Source organism: Hippopotamus amphibius, chromosome 3 (genome assembly GCF_030028045.1).
Source record: "Hippopotamus amphibius kiboko isolate mHipAmp2 chromosome 3, mHipAmp2.hap2, whole genome shotgun sequence".
In the NCBI taxonomy this organism is placed as follows: domain Eukaryota; kingdom Metazoa; phylum Chordata; class Mammalia; order Artiodactyla; family Hippopotamidae; genus Hippopotamus; species Hippopotamus amphibius.
This window is the reverse complement of record NC_080188.1, coordinates 126,399,308-126,416,236: the sequence shown is the minus strand read 5'-3', so window position 1 is coordinate 126,416,236 and position 16,929 is coordinate 126,399,308. Positions and strand designations below refer to the sequence as shown.

Below are 16,929 nucleotides of genomic sequence, written 5' to 3'. Positions count from 1 at the left end.
TCGGGGGAGCAACTCAAAAGTCGCCACTTGTGGAAAGCAAGTTACACAGAGTAAGGAGCGAGGCCCCAGGAGAGAGGGAGGGGTATTTGTCCATGCTCTCCGCCGCTGTGTCTCCAGCATCTACAGCTGTGCCTGGCGCATAGTGGGCTGTCAATAAAGATTTGTTGAATGAAAAAATATGCTATGTTTCTTGATGCGTGACACATTCAGCCGTTCAGGTTCCAACTTTTGCTAGAGGCAAAAATAGAAAGCAAATTTCTTTACTATGAAGCAAGCTATAGTGCATGTTCAGTGTGATAAAGGGAAACTCTCAGCTGGGGGGCCAGGCACAGAGGATGTGACTCTCTAAAGGGCCGCTGGCAAGCATGTCATTCAAGCACAGAGACCCAACATTGCCACTTCTGTCTATTTGGAAACTGGAAATCCAGATTTATGTGTGAAATCTACTAATTTTTCTTTTCTTTTCTTTTCTTTTTTCTTTTTTGGCTGTGCCACACAGCTTGCAGGATCTTAGTTCCCTGACAGGGATCGAACCCTGGCTCTTGGCAGTGAAATCGCAGAGTCCTAACCACTGGACCACCAGGGAATTCCCCGAAATCTACTATTTTTTAAATGTTGACTTGGCTTTTTTTTAAAACGTGGAATGAGTCAAATAAAATACATTCAAGGGGCAGATTTGACCCATGGGCTGCCAGTGTGTGGCCTGTAGTTCACGGGCAGCTCTAGAACCAGACAATGTATGTGAACTTGGGTAAATACCAAGCTAAGCTTTGAGCTGCATAAGGACAGGCACCTTCTGCTCTGTTCACACAGTGCCAGTTTGATACCATTCTCTCCTTCCTTAATCCAGTCAACACATATTTATTGAACACCTACTACATGCTAGCACTGGATATCCTGTGATGCAAAGCAAACAAAGAAGTAAGGAAACAATTAGTGTGATGTGGGACATTTAACTATAGTGATGGGATGGTGACAGGTGGCGGGGTGCTGAGATCTGAATGAGAGGCAGGAGCCAGCTGTGTGGAGCTGGGAAGAGCCTGATCCGTAGACGGACCAGGTGGCACAAAGGCCCCAGAGCAGGAGTGAGCCGCGCGTGCGTGCGTGCGTGCGTGTGTGTGTGTGTGTGTGTGTGTGTGTGATGAACTAAAAGGCGAGGTGTGGCTGGATCATTAGGGGAGGGGAGGGTGTGGGAACTGAGGTTGGAGAGGCAGGTCGGCCATGTCCTGCGAGGCTCAGTGTGGTGGGAAGCCTTGGGTCTGCTATGGGGAGAGTGGAGTGGGTTGGTGGGGGAGGGGTGCTGAGGGTGGCAGTCGGCAGACCAGTGAGGAGGCTGCTGTAATGGTCCAAGCAGGAGGGGATGGTGGCCTGGGCCTGCTGCAGACAGAGCCATGAGTGCTGATTCCAGGTGTCCTGAGGAGATGTGTCTCTTTGGTACAGTGGACAGGGTTGTGAAGGGAGGCAGAACCCCAGCAGGCGAGTAAGGACCATGCTCCCCAAAGGCTGGTGGCTGGCACCCGCCTTCAGAGCTCGGCTCCCATCCCAAGCAGCCCAGGGAGAGTGAGGGCAGGAGTTGGGTGGAGAAGTTTTGGAACAACCCCTTCCTGTTCTCAGAAAAGGCTTCTGGGGGAAGATGGGATGGGGTGGGGGTGGGGCAGGGGCTTGGAAGCGTGATGGCTGGAGGCAGAAGGGCTTCTGGGAGCTGTGCTGTGAGGATAAGCAGAACAGAGCACTGTGCCTGAAGTTAGGCTGCCCCAGGCTCTTAGTCTCTAGGGCCTTGGGCTGAGCCCTGTCTGTACAGAGTTGCTCTGAGTTCCAGCTCTGCTCCTTAGAGCTGTTAAGAGATGCTGCTGTTGATTCGCTTTTGCTCAGAAGCCTAGGAGCCCTTGAAAAGGGACTCAGCCTCAAAGCAGGCCGATGGTGCCCTTGGCTACCAGGGCCTCTGCTCGGCGCAGATAGTAGCCTTTCCAGCCCTGTTTGACAGTAACCCCATGGAGGCTGCCAAGCCCCTGACAAACTGTGAAGTGCTGTGGGTGACACTGACACCTCCATCTCTTGCTGAGTTCTGTCCTGTCAGCTCCCAGAGCATCTGGAATCTGCCCACACCTCCGTCTCCATGTCTACCACCCTGATCCTTCACAACTGAATAAAGTCCTTGGGGCCACGGCGTGCTCTGGTGCCTGCTGGCCTCCTGACCCAACACTTCTCCCTTCCTGCTGGTTGTGTGTGCGCCTGCCACACTGCTGGCCCTCTGTCCACGGAACTGGCCAAAACCTGTTCCCAGCTCAAGCTTCTCCGCTGCTCCTTCTGCCCCGAAGGCTTTTCACCACTTGATGACTGGCTCTCTCTTGTCACTTAGGTTTCAGCCAGATGTGCCCTCTTCCGAGAGGTCTCTCCGATTGCCCTAACTAAATCCTTGTCCCCGCAGTCACTTCTGTCCCATTACCCGATTTTATTATTCTTTTTTGCAGCATCTCTTATTCCATGAAATTTTGATTCGTCTTGTTTGTTTGTTCCTTTCTCCCCCCAGTATAAGGTCTGTACATGAGGGACCTCTTTTAACATCATTTTTAGTAGCTTTATTTAGATATAGTTCACATACAATAAAATTCAGTCTTTTAAAGTGTACAATTCAGTGTTCTGTTTTTGTTTTTGTTTTTGTTTTCAGCCATGCTTTGCAGCTTGTGGGACCTTAGTTCCCCGACCAGGGATCGAACCCACACTGTTGGCAGTGAAAGCATGGAAACCTAACCACTGGACTAAAAACAAACAAACAAAAAAACAAAACAAACAAACAAACAAAAAAAAACCACTGGACTGCCAGGGAATTCCCAATTCAGTGGTTTTTAGTGTCTTCATAGAGTTGCACAACCATCACCACTGTCTTCCAGAACATTTTCTTTTTTTTTTAATTAATTAATTAATTTATTGGCTGCATTGGGTCTTTGTTGCTGCATGCGGGCTTTCTGTAGCTGTGTGAGCAGGAGCTACTCTTCATTGCAGCATGCGGGCTTCTTATTGCATTGGCTTCTCTTGTTGCAGAGTGCAGGCTCTAGGCACGCAGGCTTCAGTAGTTGTGGCTCATGGGCTCAATAGTTGTGGCACATGGGCTTAGTTGCTCCACAGCATGTGAGGTCTTCCCGGAACAAGGCTCGAACCTGTGTCCCTTGTACTGACAGGCTGATTCTTAACCACTGCGCCATCAGGAAGCCCCAGAACATTTTCATCACCCTAAAAGAAATCCTGTATCCATGAGCAGTCACTCTCCATTCCTCCCAACCCCCAGCCCCTGGTACCCACTACTCTGCTCTCTGTGGATTTGCATATTGATGTGTTGTTATTAAAGCATCCCTGTATCCCCAGTGCCTAGTGCTGTGAGGATGGGTTATCTCCCATTTTACAGATGAGAAAACTGAGACTCGGGACCCCTCAGGAAACAGACTTTCCCTTTTTTAAGCCTTGTGTCTAATGTCTCCCCAGAACTGGGCTGCCCTGGGGAGGATGGAAACTCAGCAGAAAGAGAAGATATGAGTTGTAGGCATTGAGTAGGGAGTTCCCTGCTCAACCACCCAGCTGCAGCCCACACCTGGACCCTCTCGGGGGGGGGTCACTCTTAGGGGTGGGCTTGCTGACTGCAGATTCGGTGCTAGTGGGCTGAGCTTGACAGTACCAGCACCACCTGTGCCAGGGACAGTACCAGCACCACCCTCCCACAGGGGAGCAGGCATCTGGGCAGGCAGGTGATAGCTGAGGGTAGCTGGTGTGAGTGGAGGGCCAAGTCAGGGGTAGCAAGGGGCTGTTGCCTGAAGTCCAGACTCCACCTTTTAGGAGCTCTGTGACTGTGAGCAAGTGACCGCACCCTGCTGGGCCTCCCTTTCCTTCACTGTGAATGGTACCCATCCTCAGGTACCTCAGGGTGTGGTGAGCCTCAGTGAATCCATGCGGATGTTCCCACCACAGCACTGATAACTACACATGGGTTCCTTCCCTCCAGACTCTGGGCCCCAAGGAGCCAAGGCTCAGAAAGGCTGGCGGCTGTCAGAGGCTGAGCGGGGGCCAGAGCCAGCATCATATTTCCTGACCCTTTGAAGCCTGTCTCCTCAACTGTAAAAGGGGTTTAATAATCATTCCTCCCTCCCTGTAAGTGGTAAGGGCTAGGGATGTGCAGTTATCAGCACCCTCTGGGCTTCAGACAGGGAAACCAGACAGGCTCCTTGTTACCCCTAAGCTGCCTTCCCTCCCAGGACTGCTGTCATCCTGGCCTCTTTCATCTTAGATTTAATTAGCCAGGCAGCCCCACCCCACAGCTTCTCTGGCAGGAGTCATCACTCCCATTTTATAGGTGGGGAAACTGAGGCACCTAGAGGGAAGTAGTTTGGGGCTGCCGCCTGTGAGTCAACTGTGGAGCCAGGGCCCAGAGGAGCTGGGACTGGGTTTTCCAGCTGGACTTGTCCCTTGGGGTGGATCCCTGTCTCCATCCCCCTGGCACCCTGGGCACCCAGAGAGCCTCTTCACCAGCTCTCTCTACTCCACCGCTCCCTACCACCTCCCATCTGGAGGGCGGCAGGATGGGGTAGGGAGGGGCTCGCCAACCCTGGGGAAAGGAGAGATACTAGTTGGCAGCAGCTAGCATGGGGGCTCAGGCCCGTTTCATCTTCAAAGCGGGCTAATTAGAGGCATTACTCAGACTGGCGGCCTGTGGGTGTGGGGTCTGGACGCCCGCGGTTCTGTGCCCTGGAAATCGAAGGTCCGTGGGGCGTCTGCAGCCTGGACCCCAGACCCAGGAGAGGCTGCTAGGTAAGCCCCAGGCCCAGCCCCCTGAATGCCCCCAAACAGTCCTGGTCCAGCCCTCTGGAATTCAAGAGTATTGGGCTCGGGCACTGCTTGACCCCAGATCTCTTGCGGTGGCAAGGCCTCAGTTTCCCGGTCCGTGCTAAGCGTGCTGTGAGCCCCGTGACCGGCCCGGCCCTGCCAGCCCGCACGTCCGCATCCCGTTGTTTTCCAGCTTCATAGCAGCCTGTGACTTGGCACCGCCAGCTTTAACCCTTGCCCGGCTGCCGCGACCCTAGCTGACCGTCGGCACGGCCTCCGGCAAAGGTCAACAGCTTCCGCCTGCCTCGACCCCGGCGCCGGCTCAGCGCTCCCAAGCCGAGCGTGTTGGGGGCCGGGGCCCGGCTTCGGGGGAAGCCAAGCCAAGCCCTGCGGCGCCCGCCCGACCGGTTTAGCCGGGCCCGCGGCTCGCAGTTCCTGCGGGAGCCCGGGGACCGCACCTTGGACACCCCCCAGCGGCCACCCTGGGAGCCCCAACGACTCGCACTCCACGTCACCTCCAGGGGAGGCGGGCGGCGGGCACAGGCTGAGCTGCGCCCGGGCGCCGGCGCGGGGCGCGCTGGTTGCCATCCTCGGCAGCCCGGCGGGCGCGGGCAAGGGCGGGGCCCGGGCCGCGGTCCACCCGGGCGCCCTGAGGTTGCAGCCCGCGCGCAGAGGGGACCCCAGCATCCGGGAGCCCGGGCCCACCCAACGCCACCGCCTCTGCCTACGCCTGCGGCGGTTTCGGGGAAGGGGGGGGCCTGCGCACAGCGGGACAGTTACTCAGCCCCAGCGAAACCGGCGAGTCGGCACCTGCCAGCCGGGAGCGCAGGGGAGGTGGCGGCCCCGTTACGGCCCCGCCCCCGCCCGGGACCCGCCCGGTCTCGGCCGCCCACGCGCCGCGCGCCCCGCCCCGCCCCGCCCCGCGCCGCCAGCCCGGAAGGAGCCGGCCGGCCGGAGCGCCGGCGGCCGCTGAGTCAGGCTGGGTGAGAGCGGCCGACCCGTTACCGCGGGCGCCGGGGGCCGGGGCGGTGCTGTGGTTTCGGTGCCGGCTGCGGGCAGGCGGCCTAATGAACTCTCGGCACGCACCCCCGCGCCAGCGGCCCGCCCGGCGCCCCCGCCCCTGGCTCCTGCCCCGCGGGGACCCTGGCGGCCCCGCCCCAACGTCACCCCCGGAACCTCTGGGTTCCATCCCGGGACCCGGGTGCGGGATCCCCGCCGGGATCTGCGCCGGGGGCGGCGGGGATCGCCTAGGCGGCCCTGGGGTGACCGTGGCCCCCTTCGGGGTTGGCGCGGGGCCTTGCGCGCCCTCTGGCGGCCGTGGGGCCCCGCGCGTCTCCAGGCCGCAGGTCTGATCCTCCCTCGCTCCTCTCCGCAGGGACCTGCGTGCCTGACCATGGGGCCCCTGAGCCGGGAAACCTGGGCCCAGCGCCTGAGCACCTTCCGGGCCAGCCCGTCCGCCTTCATGGCAGGTCCCGAGGGTGAGGATCTCGGTCGTGACCTGCTGAGCGACCTGAGGAATGAGAAGCTGAGCGAGCAGACTAAGGTAGGCCCTGCACATGCCCCGTGTCCTGGCCCAGGTGGTCACCTCGGCCCACTGTGCTCTGAACCTTAACTTCATGAGTCCCACTCCAATCCCCTTCATCCCCAGGTTTCCTTGCTGGCTCTGAGCTTGGAGTACCCAGCCCAGCTGTGGCCGGACGCCCCTGCGGCCGAAGCAGCCGCGACCTCCCTGTTGGATACCCTGGTCCTTCTGCCCCCGCGGCCCTCGGCTCTGCGGCGGCCCCTGCTGCTGGCGGCCACCACAGCCTTGGCGGCAGGAGGTGCGCTGGGCCCCACCTCGGGAGCCTCGCGCCGTCTCCTGCCCTTGCTGCTGGGCTTGGCTTCCGGCCGCGATCTGGGGCGCAGCTTTGGCCCAGCCTCGGAACAGCGCCCCCTGCAGGCCACAGCGTGGGAGTGCCTGCGCGAGCTGGAGAGCTGCAAGCCTGGGCTGCTGGGGGGCTGCCTGGGGCTGCTGCGGGGCCTGCTGGGGCACGAGGGCCCTGTCCAGCCACTCAGCCTGCTTCTGGCACTTGCCCTGAGAAACGCCTTGGTGATACAAGCCAGGGCCAGAGCCAGGGCCGGCCTGCAGGGCCTGCTCATGGCTGGGGACTCTCCCACTGAGGGTGGTCCCTGGAACTGGACCCTAGCTGAGGAGGGTGAGGCCCACCTTCAGCCCCAGGTCCCCAGTTGGCCAGCAGCTGAGGAGGGGGAGTGTGGCCTTGCAGTGCTGGAGCTCAGTCCTGAGGAGGCCCGGGAGCTGCGGGCTGCCGTGGCTCAGCTCCTGGACACCTCCTACCTGCTCACTCCTGCGGCCCAGGCCCAGCTTCTGTGGCTGCTGGGCTGGGCTCTGCGGGGTCTCCAGGGACAGCCACCAGTGCTCTTCAAGCCACAGCTGGTACGGCTGCTGGGCACAGCACAGCTGACGCTGGTGCATGCCATTCTGGCTCTGAAGGCAGCCTTCGGTGAGGCGCTGTTCACGGCCCAGGATGAGGCCTTGCTGCTTCGCCGGCTCACCTTGGCTGCCCAGCACCCAGCCCTGCCCCTGCCCGCCCATCTCTTCTACCTGCACTGCCTCTTGAACTTCCCTGAGAACTGGCCGCTGGGCCCCGCAGGCGAGGAGGCTGCCCCGCTGCTGCTTGGGTCTCAGCGATGCCGTGGTCTTCTGCCCAGTCTCCTGCATGAGCCAATGGCCCTCCTGGCCCGCCTGCATCTGCTGTGTCTGCTCTGTGTGGAAGACGAAGAGAAGGAGGAGAAGGGCCAGGATCAGAGCCCCCAGCACTACCTGGAAGAGCTACTGGCTGGCCTGCGGCAGAGGGCAGCCCTGGATGGTGGCCCCCAGGCCTTGGCCACTCTCTGCTTCCAGGCTTCATACCTGGTTGCTCACTGCCTGGCCGGGCAACCTATGGTGCTGATCCCCTTGACCCACGGACTGGCCCAGCTGTACCGAGCCCGGCCTGCACTTGCTCCCCATTTCATAGATCTCTTGGATCAGGTGGGCCCTGAGCTGGGGGAACCCTTGAAGGTGGTCTTGCGGCAGGAGGTGGTGTCCAGGCCAGGCAGGGATGAGGCCCTTCGTTGGCATCTGCAGATGCTGGCAAGGGTGGTGGACAGGGATGCCCAGAGTGCCACTCTCAGCTTCCTGCAGGCTGCGGCTGCCCACTGCACAGACTGGGGCCTCCAGCAGGCACTGCTGCAGGTCTGCCGGGCCCTGCTGCGGGCAGGTGTTGGGGGAGGCCTGGCAGACTTGCTGCAGGTGCTGGCCAGGCAGCTGGAGGACCCTGATGGGCGGGACCACGCGTGCCTCTATTACATCCTCCTGGCCCACTTGGCGGGGCCCAAGCTGGGTGTGGCCCTGGGCCCCTCCCTTGCTGCACCTGCACTGGCCTCCTCACTGGTGGCCGAGAATCAGGGCTTCGCTGCAGCACTGATGGTGCAGGAGGCCCCAGCCCCGATTCGCCTGAGTGTGGGTCCCCGCAGAGCTGAGGGCCCGGAGCCAGTGCTGCAGCTCCAGGTGGAGGTGCTGGAGCCAGTGTATTCTCTGGAACTGCGCTTCCGTGTGGAAGGACAGCTCTACGCACCCTTGGGGGCTGTCCATGTGCCCTGCCTGTGCCCCGGCCGCCCCACCCACCCTCTGCTCCTGCCTCTGCGGCCCCGACGCCCGGCTCCCGCAAGGCTGGCTGTGCGCGCCCTGTACACCACACCCAGCGGCCTCACGTGCCATGCTCACCTGCCACCCCTGCTTGTGAACTTCGCTGACCTCTTTCTGCCCTTCCCCCAGCCCCCCGAGGGGGCCAAGCTGGGCTTCTTTGAGAAGCTCTGGGACTCCTGCCTGCCAAAGGGCACTGAGAGTCGCTTGTGGTGCCCCCTCGGGCCACATGGGCTGGAGGCCTTGGTGTCCTGCCACCTGGAGCCTTTTGTGGTGGTGGCGCAACCCCCCACCAGCTACCTTATAGCCATCCGTCTGCCCCCAGACTCGCGGTTGCTGCTGAGGCTGGAGGCAGCCCAGGCGGACGGAGTGCCTGTGGTCCTGCGGACTGATGACTGGGCCGTGCTGCCCCTGGCGGGGGACTACCTGCGGGGGCTGTCAGCGGCTGGCTGAGCCCCGGGCCTGGGCCAGGTGGGAGCGGGACTGTGGCCTTTGCAGGAGGCTCTTGCCCAAGAAGGGCTGCTGAGAGCCAGGATTCAGCCCTGTAGCTCCTTTTTTTGTTTTTTGTTTTGTTTTGTTTTGTTTTAGCTCCTTTGTTTTTAAGCAAACAAACAAAAAAACTCCCCTGTATTTGCTAACAACCCTCACTGGTTTGTTTCCTTTCGGGCACTGGTTGGGGGCAGGCACCCTGGGATGGGGGTCAGAGGCTCCAGGAAAGCTTCCAAGCTAGGAACCCCCAGACTGCAGGGCATCAAAGTTCCTTCCTGCCCAGATATGCTAGGATTCTCTAGAATCCCTGCCCAGGAGGCAGGAGAAAAAACATTCACATCTTTGCTTCCCAGAGGGGGAAAAGCCTTACCCAAAACCGCCCAGCAATTAAGGAATGAGGGTGAAGCTGGAATTGGGCCTCCTGACCTGTGAGCCAGTGCTTTTCAGCTCCAGAGGTTTGCAGGGTCCCTGCACAGGGAGCTCAGGCTCGATAGGATGATGGACCGATGGGCAGAAACAGTGAGAGGAGGTTGCAGCAGCCCAGTAGCCCCTTCTCTAGCTGTGTTGACTGGAACCACCTCTGGGAAGGGCCTGCTAGTATGGTTTGGGGGCTGAAAGAGGGGGCCCCATGATCTGGGCTGAAACTAAGCTGACTTTTCCTTACCCCAGTCCCTAGGAAACCCAATCTGTGGACCTAAGACTCATCCCAGGTAAGGAGATCTAGTCCCCCTAGTTCTTTTTCCAAATATGCAAGATAGTTAGGGTTTAGATGCATTGAAGCCAGCTGTGCTACCAGGCACCAAGCTGTTTTCCACATATGTTGTCTCATTTCATCCTTGCAACAACAGCTCAGCAGGGCCCCACAGATGAGGAAATCTGTAGGCCAGAGGGGTTGAGTGATTTTCCTACAGTCACCCAGCTGGTAGGTAATCATATTTTGTCATCCTGGAGTAGGTTTCCATTACCACGTCATCAGAGAGGAGATCTGCATTGGCCACAGGGCCACAGTCCCCACCCATTTCTGCCCTGAAGCGCCCCCCAGAGGCTGCAGGAACAGCAGTCAGGACGGCTGGGTGGAGAATGACCAGAGGCTGAGGCTTGGGTGTCACTGCTCTGGAGAAAAGGCCTCTTCTGTGCCCCTGCTTCTTGGGCACCCATCTTCCCTTCCTGTTTGGGGTGGGCAAGAAAAGGAAAGAAGGGCCCAGGACAAGTGGGGCTGTTGCAGATCAGGTTGGGAGGTCTGTCCCAAGCTGGAGCAGCTGCAGTAATTTGTCGTGTGATCTGAGCAAGCCATTGCCAAACGAGTAAGTGTTCAGTTCCAGGAAACAGAAACTAAGTCTGCAAATGTTAAGGAGTGTCTGGAGTAGGTTAGAGCTTAGACTACAGGGAAGGGACTTTAAGGTGTCTGTGGGATTTGAAGCGGTGGCCTTTGAAACACATAGAGTCTGGGGAGCAAAATGGTGCAAAGGAAAGGAGAAGTGCCCTTTGGCATCTGGGCATAAAAGGGGAAGCAAATGGAGAAATTCCACGGTTCTACAAGACAAAAGAGAACAAAATCAGAGGCACACTCCTCCCCCACTCAAAACAAATCCTTTGAAGTATCTGGACTTTTCAGTGTTGTCAGAAGAGGGCGCATTAAACTAGGGATCTTCTAAAACACCCAATACCAAGAACAGAACAAGAAAAAAATGAAGAGGTTTATGCATTGTTATTGCAAAATATCAGAAAATTAATTTCATCATATCAATGAAAGCAAATTCACACACTTTCCTGAAAAAACAATGAAGCAGAAGAAAGCTGTAATACAACACTCTAAACAGAGCTGAATATACTCAAAACAAGCATTTGAAGATATGCAAAGCTACCTGAGAAATTTAAAAACTCAGGAAGAAATGAAAAGAGAGTTGATTGAACTCAGGAAAGAAATGGGAGAAATAGACAAAATTAACTAGAAATAAAGATTACATTATAAGATGCCTGAGGGAGAACAGACTCAAGTAAAAATACAATTTAAGTGGCACTGAAGAAAGAAAACAAGAGAATGAAAATGAGACAAAGACACAGAAGGGATCAGAAGAAAGTAACAAAAACGGAAGATAGTCAAAGAAGGAATCACATTTGTATTACTGGAGTCCCTGGAGAAAAACTAAACAATGAAGCAGATCTGATATTTAATACTATAAGAAAACTTTGCAGGAAAAAAAAAATTCGAAGGGCCCACTGGGAACCTAGAGAAATTAACCCAGAATGGTCAACTCTGAAATGTATCCTCACAAAACAATTAGATTTCAAAGATTTTTTTTTTTTCAAAAATGTTTCAAGACCTCCAGGCAGAAAGATTGAATAACTTACAAAGGAAAAAGAATTAAAATGGCATCAGACCTTTAAAAACTGAGGTACAAAGCAGCACAACAATGGAGCAGCATTTTTAAACATTATATTTTAAAAGTGTGAACCAAGGGTTTTGTATTAAAAAAAAAAAACTGTCCTTCAAGTATCAAGGCTATATTAATTTCAGACACAGCAGCCTTCAGAAAAGGAAAATTATCAGGGATAAAGAGGAGCATTAAATAATGATAAAGGGGTCGATTTTCCAAGAAGACATAACAATCCTTAACTTATATGCACCTAACAACAGAGTGTCAAAATACATGCGGCAAAAACATGATAGAACTGCAAGGAGAAATAGACAAATGCACTCTTGGGGGAAGACTCCAACACCCTTTTATCAGTAACTGACAGATGAAGCAGGCAGAAAATCAGTAAGGATGTAGTGGAACTGAGCAGCACCGTCAAATCAACTGGATTGAATTACAGACTACTTCTATAGATTATAGAATACTTATAGATTATAGACTATTTATAGATTATAAAATATTGTATCCAACAAGAGCAGATTCTATAGATTATAGCATATTTATAGATTACAGACTGTAGAATATTGTATCCAACAAGAGCAGAATACGTGTTCTTCTCAAGTGCACACGGAGCATCCACTGTGACAGACCACATTTTGGGCCATAAAACATACCTTAATGAATTTAAAAGAATAGATTGAACTTGGTGTACCCCCCAAAAAAATAATAAATAAATAAATAAAATTTTTTTAAAAATCAAAAAAAATAAATAAAAATAAAATAAAAGAATAGAAGTTTCCTCTTGGACCACAGTGGAATTAAACTAGAAATCAATGACAGAATGGTAGCTGGAAAATCCCCAAATATTTGGAGATTAACCAACATATTTCTATATAACACATGGGTCAATGACGCCTCATGAGAAATTTTAAAATATCCTGAACTAAAATGAAAATGAAAATACAACTTCTGTGTGATTCGGTGAAAACAATACTTAGAGTGGGGTTTGTGGCATTAAATGCATATATTAGAAAAGAAGAAAGATCTAAAAATCAAGAATCTAAACTTTTGCTTTAGGATACCAGAGACAGAAGAGTAATATAAGCTTAAAGCAAGTAGAGGAAGGTAAAGAACGAAAATTTGAGCAGAAATCAATGAAACTGAAAGGAAGAATTCAACAGAGAAAATCAATGAAATCAAAAGCTGGTTCTATGAAAAGATCAGTAAAATGATAAGCCTCTAGCCAGGCTAACTGAGAAAAAAAGAGAGGACACAAATTACTAATACCAGAAATAAAAGCGGGGTCATCACTACTGAGTCCATGGGCATTAAAAGGATAATAAATATTAGGAACAATTCTATGCCCACAATCTGATAACTTAAATAAAATGGACCAATTCCTTGAATGATACAAAGTAACAAAATCATACAGGGGAAAACAGGTAACCTGAATAAAACTATATCTAGAGAAAGTGAATAAATAAGTTATAATAGTTAATATATATTGTTAACAATAATTTTTTTAATTAATTAATTTTTACTTTTGGCTGCATTGGGTCTTCGTTGCTGCATATGGGCTTTCTCTAGTTGCGGAAAGCGGGGCCTACTCTTCATTGAGGTGTATGGGCTTCTCATTGCAGTGGCTTCTCTTAGGGAGCATGGGCTTCAGTAGTTGTAGCTCATGGGCTCTAGAGCGCAGGCTCAGTAGTTGTGGCGCATAGGCTTAGTTGCTCCGCACATGTGGGATCTTCCCCGACCAGGGATTGAACCCATGTCCCCTGCATTGGCAGGCGGATTCTTAATCACTGCACCACCAGGGAAGTCCCTGTTAACATATAATAATAATAATAAATATGTGAGATGACTTATGTGTTAAACTAGATGGGAGGAATCCTTTCACAATATACACATATATCAAATCACCATGATGTACACTTTAAATATCTTACAATTTTATTTGTCAATTATATCTCAGTAAAGCTGAAAAAAAAAATCTCTTAAAATGAACAACAACAAAAAATAATGAACACCTCCTAAAAAAGAAAGCAACAGACCGAGACGGTTCCCTGGTGAATTCTTCTTGTGAAAAAACATTTCAGAAAGAACAATAACAATTCTTTACAATCTCTTCCAGAAAACAGAAACAGAGGGAACACTTCCTAACTCATTCAATGAGAGCAGCATTACCCTAATACCAATACCGGATAAAGACATCACAAGAAAGGAAAACTACAGATCAGTATCACTCATGAACATAGGTGCAGAAATCCTCCACAAAATATTAGGAAATTCAATTCAATATAATACATGTATGCTAATACTTTTAAAAGAGTAAACAATGGAAAGATAAAATATTTAAAAGGTCACATAGGGCAGGAGAGAACAGTTTGGAGGGACCAGGGATAGATCCTGGGTTTCTTTAAATATATCTTACTTTGTAGTTTGACTTTGGAAACGTAAATACTCACATAAAGTGAAAGTAAATCTTTTAAAAGCTACCTTGAAAAGCCAAAAGGGAAATGAAACAAATGACCTTAACTTTGAATCCAACTGGTAGCATAACCATAGAACTTAAAACCAGTAAATTGATCGTATATCCTAGTGGAATATACATTAGGGACAAAAAGAACCACAAAAATAATGTTTTAAACTGTTTGGTAGTCACACTGTTAGTTGTAGTGTTGCTATTTTTATTTTGAGACTGTTGTGCATGTAGTGTGGAACCAAGTTGCTGAGAACTGGGATGTTTCAAGGTAGGAGAAAAAGATACAAAGGGAAGAGCAAGGAGGTTAGGAAAAACCCTGTAGTCCTAGATGTCATAGGATAAACTCATGACGTATTCTCTTTTTGAAAGAGAAATATATATATTTACTAGCTTTGTCCACTGAAAACATCTAGAAACAATCTAGCAGTCATGAGCACATCTAGTGTCAAAATGAATTCGTAAATATCACTTCTTAGTAAAAGGAACCAAGGATCCTTGGAGAAAGGATCCTCAGATAATTCCAAGTCTGAGGCAGGAACTGTTCAAGATGACCCAGGAATATCTCGTGGTTCTGGAAAACAAAGAAACCTATAAAGGACCACCAGGGTCGCATCAAAAGCCTCAGGAGCTCACTTGAAGAAGTTCCCACTAGAAAAAGTTGGGACAATTTCAGGATCAATAAGAATAACAAACAAAAGTAATTTTTAAAAACCCATTATTTAATAATGATAGCTTTCCTTTAAAGGTAACCATTGGAGCCTGCCAGGGAAACAAGTTATTTCAAAAACTGAGAAATACAAGGAAAGTATCAAGCAATTATTTTGCCTTTCTTATACTCATTGTACCAATGGGCAACCAAATAGTTGATGAGGGGACATTTTCTTTTTAGAAGTATTCTAGTAAATGAAGAAGAAATGGTGGACTTAGAATATCAGTTTTGTAATCTCTAGTGAATTGAAGGGTCTGGGCAATGACCATCCAGGGCTGCTAACTTCACACAAAAAAAGGAAACGTGAGGTATTATGTCCCGCCTGATGGAAAAACACACCACCTCCCTTGAAGCAGTCTTCCTCCCACCCCCCACTAAAAATCTGATGAAACTTCTAGATCTAATTACTAATTTACAGGAAATACAGGGCAGATGAACACAACACTATGAGAATGCAATCACTAAAATCCAGACTATGGGAAACTTATAGAAGCAAAAACATAAAAATAAATCGAATATCTACTCCCAAGTTAAGAAACCCTTAGCAGTACAGCTTTAACAAGATATATATAAACAAATTGAAACGCAGCTTTGTGAGTATTGGTGAAATAGCATAAGCATTCCCATGAAAGTTTCAGGAAAAATAAAAGGATGTCTGCTGATACCAGTAATATTTGAGATTGTTCTGAATGTGCTAGAGAAGAAAACAAATTATGTGGTGTCATGAGGAGGTAAAATCATCATTGTTTGAAAGCGAGATGACTAATTCTGGGAGACCCAGGAAATAAAAACTATCAGGCATAACGCAAAAATTCAATAGATATCTGTTTAAAACATTAATATGTAAACATCAATGGCCTGGTCTTCCTAGGTGGTGCAGTCGTTAAGAATCCACCTGCCAATGCAAGGGACACAGGTTCGATCCCTGCTCCAGGAAGATCCCACATGCCGCAGAGCAACTAAGCCCGTGCACCACAACTGTTGAGCCTGCGCTCTAGAGCCCGTGAGCCACAACTATTGAGCCCATGTGCTGCAACTACTGAAGCCCATGCACCTAGAGCCTGTGCTCTGCAACAAGAGAAGCCACGGCAATGAGGAGCCTGTGCACCACAATGAAGAATAGCCCCCACTCACCACAACTAAAAGAAAGCCCACGCACAGCAAAAAAGACCCAACACAGCCAATCAAATTAATTAATTAATTAATTTAAAAAAATTCAGTGGCTTTCCTGAAACCTACACAGGCCAAATCCAGCCCACTGTGTTTTTGCAAATAAAGTTTTATTGGAACATAGCCATGCTTATTCATTTACATATTGCCTATGGCTGTTTTTATGCTACAATGACAAAGGTGAGTATTTGTGTTAGGGACCAAATGTGAGGTTTGTCAAACTCTGCTATAGATAAATAATAATCAGAAAGTAAAATCGAAAAAAAAAAAAGATCTTGATTATAACAGAAACAATATAAGCTATCTAGGAATAAACTTTAAAATATGTGTAAAAGAAGAAAACCCCATAACTGTGCGGGTAAGACATAAAAGGAGACATAAATAAACGGTGTTATGTATCTTATTCTTGGTAGAAAATGAAAGCAAAATTCTAATCTGTCCATACCCTCCAGGAAAAGACCACAAAAAACACACCTGCAGTTATTAGTTTTGCACTGTGGGGTATCTCAGTAAGAAAGCATTAGGAAGGATTTCTAGGATTTAAGGGACTTGAGGGAGGGTTTAAGGAAGTAGGACTTTTCTCTGGATTGGATGCTGTCAGGAAGTAGGAGTATTTCTATGAGGGGATATGTTAACTAGATGGAGGCTAAAGCTACAGTTGGTAAAGTAGCAACGGTCACTTATATTATCTAAGATAGAAGGACTTTCATTATTTTTGTGTTTTGGACAGTATTTGTGTCTTTGTTAGTGTTCACATGATTACAAAATGATCTTGTTTTTGTTTTGATCCCTCATATCCCAGTGACCTTGTCTGATGTCCATGTTCTGTGAAATTTTTCATGTTCAACAGAACACCAAGGCCAGCTCCTGGACGTCCGAGGATGTTTTTCCCTTTCTCGAATCTATAAATTAAATGCAACTTTAATCTTAATTGCCAGTTTTGTATGGGTTCGTTTTATGAGATTACTTGTCAAAATCTAAGTTGGGTATCTTGACAAATAAATATTAGAGAAGAATTAAGAAACCAAAAGGGAAGAATACTGCAAAAACTAGACACAAAAAGAAAAGGCTGATATATTTGACTACAAAAAATAAGAATCTTCTCTGTAATAAAAATGACCAATATACAGGTTTGGAAGACAAACTCGGATGAAATATTTTCAACACATCTGAGGAAGGGTTGATATCCTTAGACCAACACACACACACACACACACACACA

At 50.3% G+C, this 16,929-nt stretch overlaps 1 protein-coding gene across 4 annotated transcripts; it reads left to right on the top strand.

Annotated features, from left to right (window-relative positions):
• The first annotated feature begins 4,521 nt into the window (after positions 1-4,521).
• On the top strand, positions 4,522-16,688 carry AP5B1 (adaptor related protein complex 5 subunit beta 1). 4 transcript variants are annotated; one of them, XR_009052613.1, is made up of 4 exons: positions 5,806-6,355; positions 6,461-8,968; positions 9,656-9,696; positions 16,510-16,688. XR_009052613.1 is itself a non-coding variant. In XM_057726820.1 (3 exons), exons 2-3 carry the CDS (start codon positions 6,206-6,208, stop codon positions 8,948-8,950), a joined length of 2,640 nt encoding a protein of 879 aa, XP_057582803.1. In that variant the 5' UTR covers positions 4,522-4,797; positions 6,188-6,205; the 3' UTR covers positions 8,951-9,649. The 4 variants fall into 4 exon arrangements, 2 of the variants coding, with proteins under 2 accessions (XP_057582803.1, XP_057582802.1); XR_009052612.1 differs by having other exon boundaries at positions 15,409-16,688; XM_057726820.1 differs by lacking the exons at positions 9,656-9,696; positions 16,510-16,688 and adding an exon at positions 4,522-4,797 and having other exon boundaries at positions 6,188-6,355; positions 6,461-9,649.
• Positions 16,689-16,929: the final 241 nt, after the last annotated feature.